At 28.0% G+C, this 20,883-nt stretch overlaps 4 protein-coding genes across 4 annotated transcripts in view; 3 read left to right on the top strand and 1 right to left on the bottom strand.

Annotated features, from left to right (window-relative positions):
• The window catches only part of ArgRS (arginine--tRNA ligase-like protein), a 7,901-nt gene extending 7,443 nt beyond the window's left edge, over positions 1-458 (top strand). Inside the window, exon 13 of the mRNA XM_014428682.3 lies at positions 309-458. Within this exon, the coding sequence (XP_014284168.1) occupies positions 309-418 (110 nt within the window). The 3' untranslated portion in view covers positions 419-458. The remainder of the gene's footprint in view (positions 1-308) is intronic.
• Positions 459-2,140: 1,682 nt separating this feature from the next.
• Positions 2,141-2,995, top strand: Pomp (proteasome maturation protein). Its single transcript, XM_014428674.2, has 4 exons — positions 2,141-2,215; positions 2,291-2,388; positions 2,477-2,537; positions 2,606-2,995. Exons 1-4 carry the CDS (start codon positions 2,213-2,215, stop codon positions 2,867-2,869), a joined length of 426 nt encoding a protein of 141 aa, XP_014284160.1. The 5' UTR covers positions 2,141-2,212; the 3' UTR covers positions 2,870-2,995.
• A 7,296-nt stretch (positions 2,996-10,291) lies between these two features.
• Positions 10,292-17,445, bottom strand: Zcchc7 (Zinc finger CCHC-type containing 7). The gene is made up of 5 exons (XM_014428680.3): positions 16,616-17,445; positions 14,732-14,916; positions 14,309-14,446; positions 12,072-12,246; positions 10,292-11,567 (listed from the first exon to the last, which is right to left on the bottom strand). The coding sequence occupies exons 1-5, from the start codon at positions 17,247-17,249 to the stop codon at positions 10,783-10,785; spliced, it is 1,917 nt and encodes a 638-aa protein (XP_014284166.1). The 5' UTR covers positions 17,250-17,445; the 3' UTR covers positions 10,292-10,782.
• A 191-nt stretch (positions 17,446-17,636) lies between these two features.
• The window catches only part of LOC106685773 (RWD domain-containing protein 1), a 3,814-nt gene continuing 567 nt past the window's right edge, over positions 17,637-20,883 (top strand). Inside the window, exons 1-4 of the mRNA XM_014428681.3 lie at positions 17,637-17,839; positions 18,743-18,945; positions 19,028-19,171; positions 20,071-20,254. Coding sequence (XP_014284167.1) covers positions 17,770-17,839; positions 18,743-18,945; positions 19,028-19,171; positions 20,071-20,254 — 601 coding nt within the window. The 5' untranslated portion in view covers positions 17,637-17,769. The remainder of the gene's footprint in view (positions 17,840-18,742; positions 18,946-19,027; positions 19,172-20,070; positions 20,255-20,883) is intronic.

The raw sequence follows: 20,883 nt of genomic DNA, 5'->3' as shown, positions 1-20,883 counted from the left end.
ATATATTTAGCGATTTTAAAATATGATCAATCACATTCAATTCACTTACAAAAAGTTTCCATTGGTTGAAAATAATCCCATAAGTGCCTCAAGTATGGACAATTTTTATTTTATGTATGATCTCTTAGTTTGAAATATACACATATATAATTTGATTTTTTTTAACTTGTGAAAACTCCGTCAGAGTCGTGGTCATGTACCCTCTATACTTATTACCAAAAAATATATTCCTAATATAAATGATGTTTAATTTTCTTCATTGAAGGACTAAACATCTTTAATATTAGTATTTTTTTTTTTCTTTTCAGGTGAGATAATCAAAATTCATATGAACAGGCTCATGCTGTGTGAAGCCACTGCATCAGTGATGGAGAAATGTTTTTTTATTTTAGGAATTAAAACATTATCCAAGATGTGATTTTGTCTCAATTTATTAATAATAAAATGCATATTTATAATTTATTAAATTCTCTAATCCTCTTTATCCTTTACAATTTTCCAAATATTTTTACAGATGTTAGTGTTAAGTTCGATTTCTATAAAGCTGAACCTTGTAAAATTGTGTTATGATCTCCTCTTGTGAGATTGTGACCTACCATTACACCCTTGAAGGTTCTTGGGTTCAGTGCTTGGTAAGTTTCTTGTCCAAGGAGTAAACAAGATGATGATCAATAGAATTTATAATCAACTGCCTAGGTCAGTGACCCCAAAGGTCCACGGCACCTTCACTTTCTCAAAAATTCTTATTCTTTTATTGAGGAATACCCTTATTACTTTCTACTTCTTTATTTGCTTATTGGAGAAATTTCAGATATTTATTCCTCATCTAGTCCAATCCTCATATTCATCCTTTATTCTTAATCATCCCTTTAAGGAATTTTTCTTGATTAAAATTTTTTATTTTCCTTAAATTACTTTTTTCACATATCCATAAATTAGTCTATCTGTAATTGGACTCATAAATATATAAAATTAAACCTTCAGACACAAGTTGAATATTGAAAAAGAAGAGTATACATCTTGTAAAGGCTGGTCATGCTCAAAAAGGGTTTTGGGTCCCAGAATCGATCCATTGCTGATAAAACAGAACAAATAAATTATCTGCGATGGACGGATTTAACGCGCTCAACTACTTAGATCTAAGTAGAGGTCAATGGAAAACGATACTAGATTTTATGTTGTATTATCAGTTACAATTGATTTCATTTAAATTTTAGAAAAAGTAATTAAATAGTTTATTTTATAAATCTTAAATTAAAAAAGGTGTGACACAAATTAATGTTGCAAAGGTAATTTTAACTAAGAAAACAGGTTCCCAGCATTTTTATAATTAAATCAGTATATTTAAAGGAATATTTAGGATTTCTCACAATCTCAATTTCATTCTTCTTTCTCCAATCTTGAAGAATATTAATATTTTTAAAAAAAAATATTGGAAAATACTAGTTTTTCCTCATAGTAACGGTATTAAACTATATTCAAAAGACTCACCTGTTGTGATTTAAGATAATCAAATGTTAATCATTATTGGTAAAAAATTATTTTACTGAGGTCTGGGACAGATCCAGAAATTGTATTTAGTGTGGCACGAAAAATAAAATAAATTCTTTATAATACTCTGTATTTGATATAACTTCCCAACATTATGTACCTTAGGCAAATGAAGGCAATAAACCTACTATTTTACAAAAAATCCGAACTATGGTCGATGATTTATCAAGAAAAACTGCTTAGAGAATCAAGAAAATTGTCGTGGGATTTGTACACCTACGTTTTAGAAAATTAGAATTCTGTAGGAGGGTGTGTACCCCTACTAATTCATCAATGACTAGGGTCCCTTTTAGTTTTCAGGAAGCCTTACCAATTTCTAAGATAATATTTCTGTCTAATTTTGTAAATAAACAATTCATTATTTTATAATTGGATTACTTTTTATAAAAGTGTTAACAGGATTATATTTCGTTATTAAGCAATTTTAAATTCAATTAATGAAATTTGGTATATTTAAGATAATAGTTTTCAAGTACAGGTATAATCATTGTTTATATAAACTATTAAAATAATTTACCGCTTTATTTTACTATTAATAGAAAAATATATTTATAAAGTTTCGATAAGATAAACGTACATGAGATGGCAACACTGTAACAACATATCTGTAACCTACTCACCCTTGTATTCAAAAAGGTTGCTTGGTCATAGCAAAATCGAAATGGTATGTAATTTATATTTCTGTGAATTATGATATAATAATAAAAGATTAATATTTGATTTTTTCTTTTTGAACTAGAGTTTTGGACTTCCTTCCGTGAAAGGTCCTTTTGATGGGCAGAAAGAACTGGGACTTGTTTCAGGCCCATTTGAAGTTCATGACACCTTTGGTTTTGGGTAAGTTGGAAGGGGAAAAAATTGTTTGCCTGTTAAATTGTGCTATAATACACATTAATCATTGTATGTCTTTTTTTTTTTTTTTTAGAATTAAAAAAGTTAAGGATAATGTAACTACAGTGCATCCATTAGAGTTATCTGAAAGAAATGTAAGTAAATTACTTATTAATTTCTTTAAGTAAAGGAATTGTTGTTTATTGTATAAAACTTTTTCCAGTACTCACTAAGGGAAGAGAAGCTCAACTTAGGAATGCTCCGGAATAATCAAGGTTTACATGCTCCATTAAAAGTAATGGCAGAAATCCGGGCTACAAGACAAGTTGGAAGACTCCCATTCTTATCTAGTTCAGAATTGTCTTCATCTACGATCAAAAATAGTGACGATTTCATAGATTTTACTGATTTTCTTAATCATTCGGATTTTGAAGAAAAACGTTTGATTCCTCATGTTGTAATGGAAAGAAGCTTAGGTATTTTGTAGTATAATCTTTGGATACATTTTTTAATACATATATTTGGTCATTGAAGTTTTTTTTCTCATTATTTTACTGTTTTATTGAATAATAAATTATCATAATACTTTTACTGAATAAAAATATTAAAAATGCTTTGTGTACAATTTTATTTAAAATTTGACAATTGAGTAGTAAATTTATCTGTGTACTTCTTCCCAATGAAGTGTTTGAAACTATCTTTCATTAGCTCTCCCTTCTGGATGAACCATAAATCATTCCTAAAACATCATTTATACAAACTTTTTTTTATTTATCTTTTGGTAGTAAACCAAGAATTCACTATAATTTCTGGGATGACTTGCATTATTTTTTGACCCTTTAAGTAATTATACATCCTAATTACTGATTAATGTATGGTGTATTCATCATATGTTTCCAATTGATAGATAAATTTATACCATTTTTCTATGGTTAACTATACATTATCAATATTTATATGGAAAGTTGAGTCTACATACTTTTTATCATATATTTATTTATTTATTTTTTCATAGATATTTTATTTGTTTTTATATTTGAAAAAAATATTTCCTCTTTTCAACTTTTGAATGCTTTTCACTTCTCATGACCTTCAATCGGTGATAAAATAAATTAAAATCCACCTTAACAAACATCCTGGATCAATATTTTTAACTATGTCCTGATATTTAGAAATTAAGTTTTAAACTTATTGGACAGTTTTTTATAGATTTGTTTTGATAGTTTTTCATTAAACATGGTAAAAAGGAGGTCTGTGTATACTGATTATCTACAATAAAATATGCCAACAGCAGGTAGTTATATTAAAATAAATGCAGTAATGTTATTTAAAATATTAAGTACTAAAAAAGGATCATACTTGTCTCACTGTCTTGTGTTAACTGCAAATAAATATTTTTCCATGTTTCTACACCATATACTCAAGTATATTAAGATAGAGGTCTGCGTGTTGAGATCAGGTTTTAAAGAATGATTGACGATGCCAGAAGAAGCCTAAGTGCAAATCTCGGTAATAGTTTACGAGCCTCTTGAATCTAGTTAGTTGCCAATGAGACTGAAGGAATTCCTCCATACTAAAAATGAAGGAAACTAAGTGGTAGGAAATTCGGCTTTAGTGATAATGATTACATATCACTAAATTTTCTTCTTGAAGATTGGGTGTAATTTTATGATTTTGTTCAGATCCAAACATATGAGCAAATATATACAATTGCAAGATAATACTCTACTTAAAAAGGCTGTTCCAGTTAATGTAGGTAAAACTTAATCAGAATAATGGGTGTTTGCTGACATACATACATCCTCCTATCGAAAATTCCTATGACTCATGTTTCATCTCTGTAGTGCAGCATAACCTCCCCAAATATCTTAAAACACTATTTTTTTTTTTATAAGTGCTGTAAATCATAAAACACCTCAACGTTAAGGCATAGACGTGAACTATCCAAACAGGAACTTGTGTATTAAGTTCTAACCTTAACAGTATTCAATTGCTGTTCACTAAAAATTCAAAACAATATGTGGAAAGTTGTATAAAAATAACTAAAGCTCTATATAGGTCATTGAAATTCAGAAATACAGAAAACTCTGGGAGCTTGAATATAATAATTGATTGGAGAAGATGGTCGGGAGTTGCGGTCAGCAAAAACAACATAAATAAACAAAAAATTATTTATGTACGCCGACATTTTGACCTGAGTTTCAGGGTTTCCAGCGTAATAATAATAATATTCTTTATTTATTCTGGGATTGATCCCTTTAGAATAATATACAGGCATCAAAATTAGGCTTTAAAGCCTTAGAGAAAAGTACAAAATAAAAATGAAATTATAAAACGTCATAAAACTTAATAAAACAATGAATTTGAAAAGATAAAAATGAACAACAATATTTAACCGAATATATAAAATAAAAATAGAACAAATAAAATAAAACTATATATCATATCATAAAACATAAGATGATAATATAACATAATTCTGATAATAAATGGAAAAGTACAATTTCTACTAATATACATATCTACAAGTATAAACGAAAATGTGAAACATAAAATACAGAAAATATTTAAACCTTGTTTGAAATTTTCAATTGTTATTCTTCCGGAATTGGGTGGACAGAAGGTTGGAAGGGTATTAGAACTACGAATGAAGGAGGATATAGAATTCTATAGGGGAAAGGAAAGATCTACCAAAGGCTGCGGTTTGATAGGCAGTTACAGTCTGAAGGCCATGAGCGGGTATTGCAGGAATGCACTGAGGATTTAAATTGAAGGATATCAGTGCCTTCAATTATAACTAATGGCTTTTGTAATTACATATTTATCATAGTTGTGTCTTAAGAATAATAATGTAAATTGAAACTGTCCAGAAAGAAATATAAGATGAAATCACAGAGCAGCATGAGTTAGTGGTGAATTAAAACTTATAAGCAACATTGATATTGAGACTGTATTATAAAATAAGAATACTATTAACCACAAATAAGAAAGTTGGATAAGTGGTCAGAGTGGAAGGTGAAAGGGTGAATAGTGGACTTCCCTAGAAAAATTAAAAGGTGGAAACAATATGGGAATCTCCAATCAGAAGAGAGGCAAAGGTAGAGGAAAATAACTCAGGTCGTGAATTGTTGCACCAGTAGTTAATGCTAGTTAAATCAGAATTCAATTTTGATAATATTGAAATTTTCTTTTAGTTCCTTTAGAGCAAAGCAACAAACTCATAGAAAAATGGAATGCTTTTGTAATTACCCAAATCAAATTAAATTATAATTTAAATGGCTATTTTACTCTAAAATTTCTTTCCCAACTCTCTAATTTACACTTTAATCATACTTTCACATGCAAAATTGCTCATCTTTATTCATTTCTTCATTTATTACTAGTTGTTATGGTGCATATGTCTTCATAAAACATGTTAAAATCCTAACGCTCTTAATCTATGGGAATGGTTTATTTTTCATAGTAAAACTAATTTACAACTTGTAATAAATTAGAATTAAATTCTTATATTATTTGAAGTTCTTAATAGATATTCTTACTTATAGAATTGTAGCATTATTTTATCATAGTTAAAGTCAAATAAATAGTAATATATTTTCAATAACAATATTTTATTGTTATTTTGCAATTTCGATTTTTTTCTCTACAGTTTAAGTTAATAAGAAAATATAGAAAAGTTTGATTATTAACCATCTTCTTATATTTAAGTTTTACAGTCAACTGTATATATATTTAATTATTAATGGATGGTAAATGATAACTGATAAAGAACACGCATATATAAACATGATTGAAAATTATACTTGATTTCAACTCTGATCTATATACAATTTGTAATGAATGAAATGTTAAAATAATAGTTCAACTAACTATCTAAAGGTAGCAGCACAAATCAAGGATGTAAAAAATATTAGTTCTGATTAACGCCGCAAGAGGCCAGCACAATATAGCCTGGCATTTACGAAAGCGAAATATAGCTGGAAAATTTTTATGTTGTATTAGGAGAGTAGGAGAAAATAGGAGCTCAACTAATTGGTTGTTTTACTAGGGCGGTCTCAGGTACTGAATTCCTGTTACCTCCTACTTTCCTATTACTAAATAAAATTGTCTAGCTTCTCTTTGTTCCCACCTTTCTCAATTTGTGCTGTCATCTGTAGGCAATACAATTAATTACTTTATATATGTATATATAGTTGACAGTAAAAATTGATATATAAGAAGATGGTCAGGGTTGCGGTCAAAAGTGAAACAAAAATAGTTAAGAACTATTTATTTGTAGACGTTTCGCCCCACTTTTCAGGGCTGTTCAAAAGAATCGGTTGAATGCTGTTCATCATCTTCTTATATAACAATTATTTTAATATTCCTTAAAGAATCAATTGTCCATTATTCTTATACTTTTTTTTGTTTATTGATCTGAGACAAATGTATTATAATTTGTCAATCTTATTTATTTATTTATTAATGATCATTTTATTTTCCACTTCTTTCACACTTTATTTTTATTAATTTTCATTCTGTATAAGTATTTACTTGTATCATTCTGTTTACATTTTCTCTTTTTATTTTTTTGTTTTCATTGGTTATTTTCTTACTCTTGTTCTTAGCCCTGATGAAGACTAGAAACACTGGTCATAACATTGGCACTATTAAATAAGTTCTCTCAACTTGTTTGTGTTATTTACTGACCGTGCCTCCAACTATCTTCTCCTTATTGTATATATGTATATATAGTTGACCGTAAAAATTGATATATAAGAAGATGGTCAGGGTTGCGGTCAAAGGAGAAACAAAAATAGTTTACAACTATTTATTTTCCTGTATAGGAAGATGGTCAGGGTTGCGGTCAAAGGAGAAACAAAAATAGTTTACAACTATTTATTTTCCTAAATAAAAATAAATAGTTGTAAACTATTTTTGTTTCTCCTTTGACCGCAACCCTGACCATCTTCTTATATATCTTCTCCTTATATTTATGCTTGATTAATTGTACATTCCTTTATTCTCTGATTAACTTACTAAACCCAGGAGTTAAATTAGAGAAATGTAAAACAACAAAAAATATTGTTATTTCATAAAGTTTATTATTATTTGACCTAAGATAAAATAATTTCATCTTTCTATAAGTTTGTGTTTGATTGTTCTCAAGGTCCTAATAGAAATTTTAAATAATTTAATTTTCATTTAACTAATATGTTATAAATTAGTTCGATTATGAAAAATTGAAAACATCTGTGGAGGTTTCTATAAAAAATAGATATATCCACTATTAGAGTTATTGTTTAAAAAAATGTTATTGGAGCATTTGATGTAAATATTTAAATTTTTTTATTGAAAATATTGATTAGTAAAACCTATTTCACAGGAAAATTTAAATTTCGAAATAAACTGAATAAGGGTTGGCATTAGAATTTCAATAAAAAAAATTACTTTTGATAAGTGAATATACTTTTGTTAGAAAACTTCTTTTGTACAAATTAAGATCGATAGGCTTTTTGCAAATTTTCTATGGCTGTTAATATATATTTTTTTTTATGGAGTATCAACAGGAATCTAATTGTACATTCCTTCATGCTCTAATGAACTTGATAAACTATGGAGGTAAATTAGAAAAAATTAAAACTATCAACTATTGTCATATAATAAAGTACATTATTATTTGACTTATGATGAAATAATTCCATTTTCTAATAAGTCTTGGATTGTTCTAGTAAAAAATTAGATCTTTTTAATAATTTAAATCTGAATTAAACTTTGTTAAATAGTTCGATGATAAAAAATTTAATCATTTGTATAAACCAAAACATTTAGGTTTTTAACGTGTTTTTTAAGGCTGTTTAAATATTTTTTTTATATAGAATAAAAATGAATGTTGCATCATTTCGAAAATTCTTAGGGTTTAAATATGGTTTAGTTAAAGATGCTTAGTGACTTCGGTTTATTGTTCTTTGCATCTTATAGCAATAGTCTTATCCAATTTGTTGTTGCCAAAAAAAAACACAACTAAATAAGCGTTCTAAACATTGTAACTTGATCACGAAATTCTTGTTGATATTTCATGAGGTTAGTAGTTCAAATGATTTGAAGAACATTTCTGATGTACAGTGCTCATAAAAAAAAAAAACATTTAAAGATAAATAGCTTTATTAAGAAGTACAACAGGGAACTAAAAATCTGAAACTTGTGTTGTAAGAATTTCTAGAAAAATTGCAATTGTAAATCTACAGGCGGTTCTCATTCTGGGAAACTTATCTACCTTACCTGCACAGAGACTTTCATCCTTTGAACACTATCTTACTTTATTGCTCTTTTTGACTAATAATTTTTTAAGAAAACCTTAAAAAATTCTGAATAACAATCAACCAAATTATTGTAGGAAAGTCAGTGCAGATAGTTTATAGATCAAACTTGATTACTTTCTTTTCTCAGTATGAGGTATTAGTAAAAACAAGTTTTTGTTAATTCATTAATGGAATTAATCACCCAGAAACTTATATCTTTAATAAGTTCTTTATTACCTTTCATTTAAATCATTCACATTATTTAATGAACTATGGATAATAACAAAGGTTTGGACAAGTAATTTTGATGGTAGTAAAAAAATAATTTTCTCAAATGAGAACACAACTAGTGGAGTGAAGATTTTAAAAAATCTCTTTACTTTTAATCAACCTTACCTCAACAGAAATTTTCATTTTTAGGATATTACCTTCCTTTGTCTCTTAATGTCTTTAATTAACAAATAAAATGCTGAGAAAAAATCTTTAAAATTTCAGAATGGTGACAATCCAGCCAGAGAGAGTACAGTTAATTACCAGAACAAACTTCATATTTCTATTCTGTTCAACTATTCTAGTTAAAACCTTGAGTACTTTATTTTCTCGGTAAAAGGCATCAGTAGAAACAATATTTTCACTGTTTGTCCATTTATTAATTCTATAGTTTTTTTAATAGTGATCTCACATAAATTTATTTTCTATACACATTTCTTCATTCTCTTTCATGAAAAGATACATTAATAAGTTTAAAGATCCTAATAACATTCACATTATTTAATGAAATATGGACAATGCCAAACTTTTTTGACAAAAGAGATTCACATGGTGTAAAAATGTAATTTATTTTGTAATGATTAGAAGATAGTTGACCGGGAATAATACATATATTAGGAGATGGTTGGGGCAGCAGTCAGAATATAACACAAATAAGTTATTTAAACTTATTTGTGTTATATTCTGACCGCACCCCCAACCATCTTGTCCTCAAATGTAATTTATTTTCAGTAACTACACTGATAGAATTTCTCAAATAAAAACGAAATTCATGGAATAAAGATTAAAAAACAAAGAGATTACTATTGCTATAAAGTAGCAGGAGTAGCTAACATTATAAAACAGAAATAAAATGTAAAATATTCCTCTCTACTCCCTAAAAATATATCAACATTAGAAGCATAAAAAAATATTAAAATTCAAAATATATACAATATTCAAAAAAATATTAATATATAAAAAATATATCAATGTTAGTCCAAAAAAAAGTCATATGTCCATCAAACATAAATAACTCCTATGTCCGTAAAGCTCTGTGATAAGAAAGGTTATTAGCGGCTTCTTTAATATTTGTTGAAACAGACGAACAAGGTTTTCTTGTTGAAACCAAGTGTAAAATTAATGTAAATAGACTTTGAAATCATGAAAAGATAAAATCAAAATTTACTTGAATCCTTAGCTAATATAGCACATCACATTTCATCTACTATACAATCGAAAAAAAAAAAAGAATATTAGTAATTAATTAAAAGTAATTTCATTAATTCTTCTTAAAATTATTTCAAATCAAAGTTTGTCTAAAGGAAGACAAAAGAGAATTGAGAATTCGGGAATCATAAATGACAGAATACAGGAAATTAAAAAACAAATAAAATATGTATTCTCTAATCTATACATGAATATCATTTTTTAGATACAATCAAAAATAAAATCTTAATATACAATATTTACAGTCTTACCTTTATAGATAATAAAAAAAAGAATAATTTCACAAATATCAGTTAACTGACTTATTTGCCAGTTTATTTCTCACTCAAACAAATTTCATTCAATTAAATTCCATCCATTCAATGATATCATACAATAGAATAAGAGGAACATCAAATATTTATTGATAACCTGAGTTCAAATACTACCCATACAGGGGGAATAATGAAAAAAAAAAAAAAGTATAATTTAAGAAAAAGAATGAGATGGTAGGAAATGAATATCAAACAAGTTTCAATTTATATTAAATAAAAAAATTTCCCCCAGATTAAAATATTATCCCACATTGAAATATTGATAATATCAATTTTTATACTCCAAATATTAAATACAAATATGCAATATAGGTTTTTAAAAATATCTAAATGGTTTTATTGGGAAAAGAGTTATTTTTTTTCTTTTTTTTTTTTCTCTGCTTGGGACTCTTTATTTGATTATGAGTCTGTTTGATGGTATTTACGTTACTATTCAAAGCATTGTTATGGAAATATCTCACTTTATTGTTTCTTTTTGGCATTAGAGGTTTGGAATGCTTGGTTGAAGTTGAAGCTTCATTCAATGAAATTAATCTCTGATTGAATGGAGTTGAAGCATTATTGAAAGGAGTAGACCTCTGATTAAACGGAGTTGAAGCCTTATTGAAAGGAGTAGACCTCTGATTAAACGGAGTTGAAGCCTTATTAAAAGGAGTAGACCTCTGATTGAACGGAGTTGAAGCTTCATTGAATGGAGTAGATCTCTGATTGAATGGTGTTGGTCTTTGGTTGAATGAAGTTGATCTCTGGTTGAATGGAGTTGATCCTTGATCGAATGGAGTTGGTCTTTGATGGAATGGATTTGATCTTTGATTGAATGGAATTGATCTTTCATTGAATGGAGTAGAAGTTCTATCGAATGGTATGGGATTTCGAACAAATGGAGAATCATTTTGGTTGAATGGAACAGGGTTTCGACCAAATTGAGTACGATTCCGGCCAAAAGAATTAGGAGTTCGGTTACGGTACTGATTTTGAGTTCTATTAAAAGAACCACGATTCCAGTTTGGTCCATTTGAAGACTTATCAGAATTGTTGTGATTCAACCTTCGTTTTTTTGGTGTCCTCACAAAATCAGCAGCATCTTCTTCTGTTCCTCGAAACCTCTTTCCTATAAAATTGACAAATTAATATAAGATTATATCATTTAATACAGATCCAAAGAATATTATATTAATAATGCAGTATAGTATATACAATATTAATCTCGAATAGATTAAATATCAGAACACAATTAGATTAAAATATCTGGAATACCATTAATTTGCAAAAAAATCTTTATGTATGCTTTAAAAATTTATAATTTATTGAATTTCAGAAAATAAAAATTAATTTAAGCCAAAGTTAGTTTAAGACTAAACTACTCCTTAGCCTCACAATAAACTGGTGCGGGGATAATGTTTAATACAATGAACTCAAGATTAATTTAATATGAGGATAAATAGAAATTATTTTTAAAAAGTAATATAGTGGAGTAATTTAGGTTAGCTTGAATCAGACTACTTATTGAATTCTTGATTCGGTCCTAGAAACCAGTTCCTATACCATGATTTTAACCAGAGCATCTGAAAATAACTATGGCCCTACAATAATAGCCTCAGGAGGCCCTACATACCTTTAGGAGATTTATATAGAGGTTCTTCGGTTTTCTTGATGAGACACGATGTAGGAGGATAAGGAGACCAATATAGCTTAGGGCAGTTCTCAAAGAGATGACCGCTCTGAGCGCAGTTGCAGCACATAAGCCTTTCATTTACAGTTTCTTCCTTGACGACAAGCTCTCCCTTAGTCTGGAATATATTTTTGTAATAATATAAAGGATTTACTAGCATACTGTTTAGTTCCTAATTGATTACAAATTTATTTTAAGTTAAGTTCAGGCTTATATACAGATTGTTCCGTAAATTATAGGCAATATTTAAAGAGGTGGCATTAAACCTCAAGGTCAACAGTTTATACAAACAATGGCATTGAATCCTAACTGGTGGTCTGCGACACATAAGTGAGCCCTGAGAGCCTTGGGTTAGGCCCACATATTTTTGTGAGGATTCATTGATGGAACTAGTTCACTATCTTTCTTGATGTTTGGTTGCTTGAAAGTTTTTAACTTGTAAATGCATAATAAAAATTACATTAAAAGATCACTGGCATGAAAAACTCAAAATGTTCTTTTAATGTATTTAATTTTGAAATATTTTCAGAAGGGGGGCTCTCTTTGGTAAGGCCTTAATGGTGGTGGGTCATACATTCAATTTTTGGCTTAGAGGTCCGTAGCCTTCTACGAGTTGGCAACCACTGGACTATGGTCCAATATCATTATTCCACACAGAAAGGTAGGTAATTTAAGCTTTTTTTTTTAATCCTTATTCCTATATAAAGAATATTGAAAGATCAATAGTTGACTGTGTGTAATTGATTGGAGGATGATGATCCGGGGGGGGGGGGGGAGGTTAAGAAAGGTACAAAATAGTATAAAACTATTTTTTAAATGAAATGAAAAATATTTGATATTTATTATCAGACACTTGGTCACCAAAGAATAACTAACTGGACAATTTCAACAGCATTTGTCTGGTTATATTAAACAAAATTAAATAAAACTAAAATAATAATTATATTCATACAATATGAACAAAAAAATATCATGCGATTCATTATGCAAATTTTTATTGATAATTGTTATTTACAAGTTTATGGAAGAACTTGTAAACCATTCCAAATGGATATATAATTGATGTAAGGAGGAAGCTTTAAGGCCGGTTATGGGTGAGGATTTCAAAAATGAGGTTACTCATATAGTATAGGATTTTCAAAGGAAGCAGTTCTTCTATGGGAAGGGATGTACAAATCGGTAGAGATCTGGTATATGGTATATGGATGAACATAGAGTGAGAAGATCAATAATATAGGAAGGTCTTTTGGTTGTAAAGGTTTGTAATATAAATGCACCAAGCAGGTATAATCTTCGGGTAATGGGATAGAACTAACTTTTGCACCGCAAAGATCTGTTTTTCATAAAATCCTATAGGACAACTGATTTCCCACTCATAAAAAAGCTTCCTTGATTAATACACTTCAAGTCTATATAAATCAAGTTGAGACCTGTTACAGAATAAATTTCCTCCCTCTCTGAGTGGAAGGATACAACAGTCCATAAGAACTTTATTTGATCTTGATGTCTAGTATTACATCTTTAGGCATTACCTGTCATTAATAGAACACACTTTATATATAAAAGTATCATTAATAAATACATTGTTGGTTTAGAGATGGGGTTTGATTAATAAAAAAAGGCCTAGGTTAAAAGAATTAGATTTAACAGGCATGTAAACAATCAATTTTTTTTTTTAGATATTTATAAGGGATAAAGCATCATAGCTTCACCCAGAATTTTAACAAAAAAGTGTGATATTCTTCTCTTCTATTATTAGACAACAAGACAGCTAAAATGTGGTCTTTAGTTAGAAAAATAATTTATAAATAATAAGTGCATTAACTTGTATACGAGTATAATATTTTTTATCACTTAAATATATCTTATCCTCAATACAACACTAATGTAATAAAAAAATCTAACTAATGCGAAAATTGATTTTAAAGATTTTAATTTTATAAGAAAATTCATTTTTGTTAACTATCCAATTAAAATATTAGATGTTGATCTATAATTTTTTATTCTTTATTAATGCTTTTAAGCAAAAATAAGTTTCAATTTAAAATAAAAATTTGATCTTCTCAGAGATTAGATTTTTAGTCATGTGCAAAGGCTTTGCACTTATGTAATCTATCCATCCATATATCAAATCGAGTTAATAAAAAAAGAAGTTATAAAAATTATTAGCTAAAACTTACAGTAGCGTGGTATCTTCTCCAAGTATCAGGGCAAAGATCCTTCGTATGACCTTCTTGTTGGCACTCACTACAAGTTTTAAACTTTGCAGCTTCACATGCTTTACACATAGCCACATAAACAGCATTTTTTCTACCACACTAAAACAATAATCAGCAGTAAAGTAAGGTTATGTTATTTAGATTAATAGTCCTCTGAAAAAAAAAGTTTATGTAGATTATATCAATATGTAGAGTATATTGACTTTTTTTTTTATATTAGGTAAGTTTTCCCCTATTAATATCATATAAAAAAATAAGAATTCAACTATAATTTATTTAACTTTTAGATAAGTAATGGTTTTTTCTTCAATAATTCAACTTAAAAAAGTAAGAATAATACATTATGACTAACATTTATACTTAACAAGAAATATAGAAACGAACATTTAAACATTTCTTAGATGGGCAGTGATATTCATTGTGTCCAGTATTACCACACATATGACAATTGACAAATTTGCGTGGACAATTCTTCTTTTTATGATCAGTTTCCCTACAAATTGTGCACCTTTGAATTCTACGATTAGACGGCAATCTGTCCGCAAGGTTGATATTCCACTCGCCATTACCTTAAAAGAGAATACATTATGTACTACAGAATATCTATATATGGATAATATACTTGGGTGTAAACAAAGTCTGTGCCTTTTTTTACCTTAATCTAAAAGACTGATGATTTACTCACATGTTAAACTTACTTCATAAAATATAGATCATCATTTTTAGGACGAATCCGTCTGTGAACCTATGATTCGTTGCCTTTTACCAATTCCATAACATTCCAATTGCCATATACTTCAGATGCTCACAAGAATCTCTAAATTTTTGTAAAAATCAAACCTGTCCAATGCATGCAGAAGCCGCCTTCACCCTCCATTTCATTAATTTCCCTGATTGCATATGAGGCATGAGTTTTTCTTATAACAATGGCACAAAACATCAATAACTTCAAAACTAACATTTTTTTAATTTTATAAAAACCACTTGGACCATTTATTAAATCAATTTAGTCATATATTGGATTTAAAATATGGTAATTATGAAAATGACAGGCGACCATGAGATCTGTCATATCACAACTATTAACATCCACTCGCTACAGAGACGTACAAACTCCAAATACTTTTCAGTTGTGCTCGGTCGGTGTCTAAATTTGCATTAATATGAATCAGTTCATGTTGCCATGTTAGTTTTTGAAATAAAGTTTTTAATAAAGAAATTTTTAAAATTATATGTAATTTTTTGAAAAACTCTTTATTGATTCCCATAAAAGAGAACCATATATGCCTTAAAAGAAAAATAACATAGATCACATCAGTGTTTCTCATATCTGGTACTGACACCACTCGTGGTCGCCCATCAACACACATACCCAACATATAAATTTATTCCCTAGAGATCAGAAAAAATTGAAAAACGCCTGCCTTTGTTTACAAGACAGTCGTAAGAGATAAAACGGAAAAATGCACTGACTTTGTTTCCACACTAAAATTAATTTTTTCAAAAATGGCAAACACTTTAGTGAGTATAAGTAATCAAATATTAATTTTTGCCATTGCGTAATTAAAATATTCACTAATAATCTGTCCAATTGCAGGGACCATAACAATGTAATTTCAAGTCACTAAACAAATATCTTATAAACTAATAAAAAAAAAATTCATTTAAATTGTTATATTATTTACCAAAACAAAATTATTAAATGGATTTTAAAAGCTCTGAAAATATTTCAAAACCAAAAAGCTAACTGTCAGGTTGTTATTAAAACCTCTCGTCCAAATTTTTCAACTGGAAGGTTTAAAATTTTGAATTAATATTTCTTGATTTTTAAATTTTCAGGCCAAACCATTAATGCCCAACATCTAAACTATACTTGTGATATAAAAATAGGTGGCATTGCAAGGAGATATAACGTTTAAAAAATATATAATCTAATTCACAAAACTTTTATTCAAACTAAAGAGGTTTTGATAGTAAGTCTATCATATATGGTGTTAGAATTTGGAAAATTTTATGATTTCACACTTGAAATGTATGTTTGACAATCATATATTTTGGAAACAGATAATGATATAGTTCAAAATATTAGTTAACTAAAGCAATAATGAAAGTATTAATGAGATTCATGTAGTTTATTTAAAATATATACATTATCCTTGCCTAACCTTATAAATAAAAAATCCAAACAAGGCAATGAAAAAATTAGTACTATAAGTATTTAATAAGAATAAATGTTCAAAATAAGCACAAGATTGATAATTTGCTTACCTTTAATTTCTTCTCGGATTTTCTCATAATCGAAATTCTTTAATCTTTCACATGGTTTATTGTAATATTTTTTCATATCATTAGTCCAACTACTGGGACTAGTAACTTCTTTCCATTTAAATTTTATAACTTCTTCCTCAAAATCATCAATAGGAAAAGTCGAGGACAAAGTTGTCCTGTCACCGATATTAAGTATCACATTACTCTCCATATCACTACCAGAGGAAGAATCTGGGACTTCAACTACACTAGGAGAACTGACATAAGTTACCTCTAAAGGCGGTTCATTTAAAATAACATCACTATCACTATCATCATCTGAAATGGTAATGAAATTTCCTGAGGGATCAAGAACTGATTCAGCATCTTCTTCAGAGGCTATGGTTTCTTCAGTTGTATCTTTGATATCTTCAGATGTACCTTTGATTTCTTTAAATGATTCTTGCTTAGCTTTTTTTAAAGAAATCAAAAATTCATTTTGTTCAGTTCTCTTAATGTCATATTTATCTAATATGTTCGAAGGAATATCCTCAGAAAGTACATTATAATGTAGGACGGAATACAATTCATTCTCAAGATCTTCATCAAGCTCATCACTGTCTGTTCCATTAGTATCTGAACCGATGAACTCCATAAATATACTTTTGAATATTTAATTAAAAACAACATTAACAATATGAGTGCTGTTTAGTTGTTTACTCCCTTTCATAACAAATTTAAACAGAGAGTAAACAACTAAATAACAGAACCGTCCTATAGCAAAGGCAACAATTAAATAACAGAAACGTCTTATAACAAAGGCAACAACTATAACCTATGTACAAGCACGTGATGATATCGATAGAGGTTTCATATCGATATTTATTAGGCTGCTTAGTTTCCTCTGACGTTTATTTAATTTACAAGCAAATGATTAATAAATATTTTAAATGGAGGTTTAGTTACAAATAAGCTAGTTAAAATATTAAATTATACAAAATAATATTTTACTACTCTTCTATCGTTCTTCAACCACTGACTTGTAACCTGGACTATAACCTTTAGTAACAATGAAATTCTTGATGTACTCAAATTTTAACCATGAGATTTGGTCTTTTTGAATGTATATTTTTATTTTAAATTTTAACACTGAGTAGTATCTCTTACCAATTACGATGGACCATAAAGAAGAACAAATTAACGAAATAGAAGCCCTGGAGTCCATATATTGTGGAGAAATGGAAAGTATGTTGATTTTTTTTGCCCATATAGATTATTAGAAAATAGTTGTTTTAATCTAATTTGAGCTAGTTTAATGTTTAAATTCCTCTTCCTTTTAACAGTTTTAGTTATTGAGGATAGTGACTTTATGTTGATCAGGACCTTAATTTGACCTTTCTTAACTTTTGAGCACTTTTTCTTCAATTTGAAAAAACTTTTTTAAACACTATTGGCATTTGCGGAGTTGTTATTTTTTAGTAAACAATTATTATATTTAGACCGGTTTTGAATCACTTCATAGTTTAGAGTTACACTTAGTTTTGTATTTTCATCCATAATAGGTTGATTTAAGTGGTATTTATTCTTGGCAAAAATTTTCGTATTAATTCTATGATTTTTAATTGGAATTCATTGAAAATATACCCCTCTCTTATTACATTAGGGAAATTTTGAAAATGGTTGATTTTTAAAATTATTAATGCTCAGAACAAATTAAGGAAGTTTCTGAAAGTGTGTTTACATTTTCTTAATAAAAAGTAAATGGTGCATTATGTGTACTAAAAACCTATTTACATTGTGGAATTAATGTTTACTTTAGGGATAAACATTATTTAAATGTTGTTTTTTATTAATGTTTGTATTAGCAAATTTTTTGTTAAAAGAATTTTATTATTTATATGTACTAAGTTCATTGTAACAAATAGTTTAATAATTGTAGTTTTTTATTATACTGGTTCCTTATTCATTTACATGTTTATAGTCAAAATTTATAAAACAATATATTGATACATTATCGGTTTTCTATTAATTGATACAGCATTTTAATCAGATGAATTCATGTTATGTGTGAATTTGCTGTATAAGTATTTAAAATTAGTAATTCTTCAAAAAGTAATCTTTTATTAATTTATTGTTACCTTTTTATAGTTATTACCACTGAGCCTTATCATGCTTTCGTTATTCCAATTAAATCTGATGACTATGAAGAGGGAGTTGCTGGCATTCATTGCTGTTTAAGATTTGAATATACTGAATTATATCCAGAAGAACCTCCCATAATCGATATCGAAACAGAGGAAGATTTTGAGTTCTTTGAACCTGAAGAATTAAAAAATCACATAATAGAACAAGTAAGTCTTGAAAAATATGTACATTAGAGTAATCCATTTAGTTTTCTATTAAATTTTTTTTATGTGATTTTAAATATTACAGGCAAATGAGAACTTAGGAATGGTTATGATCTTCACTTTAGTATCAGTTGCCCAAGAATGGGTTAATGAAAAAAATGATCTTGCAAAAATAACAAAAGTAGAACGAGAGGAGAAGAAAAAATTGGAAGAAGAAGAAGCTGAAAGGGTTAGTTTATTCTTATAACTATATAAATACTGTTAAAACTTGTTAAGCTGAAAATCTCGTTATTTCATCATGTAGCTTGTTTCCTAATGAATTTTTAGATAAATTGAACGCCTTTACACGAATACGAATAAAGTTTCTATAAATTTGTTACTGTAATACTGTTATGTTATAGTTATATCTTAATTTCCTCTCATAGTTTAAGAGAGTTTATTTAATAAAAGGGTATATTTTTTTCTGATCACAATTTTCAACAAAAACTCATCTGTACATAAATCTGCTTTTTGCAAAAACTATTACCTATGTTGAAGTGCTGTCCAATCATTAATTTTAGGATTTCATTTCGTAAGGATAACGATAATCAATCGCAATAAAACTTAAACATTGTTTTTTTTAACAAAAGGATATTAACTATATCAAGACATGACAATGATGATTCAAAATGTACTTACCTGATTTTTTCTCTTTCCGAGCGACTTATCAAAGGACTCTAAGCGAAAGTTATTACATTTAGAATTTAAGGGCTGCCCAACTTTCTGAATTGCAGAAGTCATTAAAGTTTATCTGTTTTTATTTTGAGGCATAATATATCCATGACAATGAGTTGTTATTGTAGTTTAGAACCATCCAACAGCCTGTTCTAACTCAAACTCAAATTAATTAAAATAATTTTTGTAAGCTTTCAATTACAACTTGAATACAGTAAAAACTTTTTTCCCGGGAGATGTATGAACATATAATTAATATGTATTTAAAAATAAAAATGTTGCTGTGGGACAACCAAGGTAATGAAAATCTTAATACACTTGTTAAATAGAATAATTGTAAAACATTGCTGTCCAATTATTTCATTGTATTATTTTTATTTATTCATTTTTTAACTGATTATATTTTAATTTCAGAAAAAATTCGAAGGTACTAGAGTTACTGTTGAATCTTTTCTCATATGGAAACAGAAGTTTGATGAAGATATGGGATTTATATCTAAAAAAGAAATTAATGAGAAAGGGAAAAAAATGACAGGCCGAGAACTTTTTATGTTGGATAAATCGCTTAATGAAAGTGATCTCAAATTTCTGGAAGAAGGTATGGTTATTATTTAAAATATTGTGTAGTGAAATTTCTTCATTCAAATGTTCTTTGTTTTTTTAAAAAATTTTAAGTAAATGGAATTTGACTGCACCCGGACCAAATTCCATTTATTGATACACACGGTTAATCAACAATCTTCCAAAATTTTTAAGTGATTGTATCACTTAAACATGAATGGATATATAATTATGAGAAATAGTTGACCGTGGATGATAAATGAGGTGAAGATGGTTGGGGGTGCGGTCAATGAATGGATATAATTTTATTTTATTAAGTAGGGGAGGGACTGAGCAGTCCGTTGAAACTAACACAAATAAATATAACTTATATTGTTTTGGCCTATATTTTAGGTCTTCATCAGGGCTAAAAAACGAAAAAAAAAGAAATAACATCCATAAATAAAACAGAAACGGTAAAACCAGAATATTAAAAATTTATAAATGGTACTTACTCTAAGACAGTAATTTATAATACAGCCATTTGTTTGTTTTTTCTTTATTAGCATTATTTTTAATACTTACCTTTTGGACTAATTCTTACTATTATTATTATACTTATAAATTACTATCTTATAGTATCATTTGTAATATTTTTAATTTTCTTATTGTACTGTTTCTGGTTTT

Source organism: Halyomorpha halys, unplaced genomic scaffold (genome assembly GCF_000696795.3).
Source record: "Halyomorpha halys isolate HHAL.00 unplaced genomic scaffold, Hhal_1.1 Scaffold737.1, whole genome shotgun sequence".
NCBI classification, from domain to species: Eukaryota; Metazoa; Arthropoda; class Insecta; order Hemiptera; family Pentatomidae; genus Halyomorpha; species Halyomorpha halys.
This window is presented reverse-complemented; position numbering and strand designations above follow the sequence as displayed.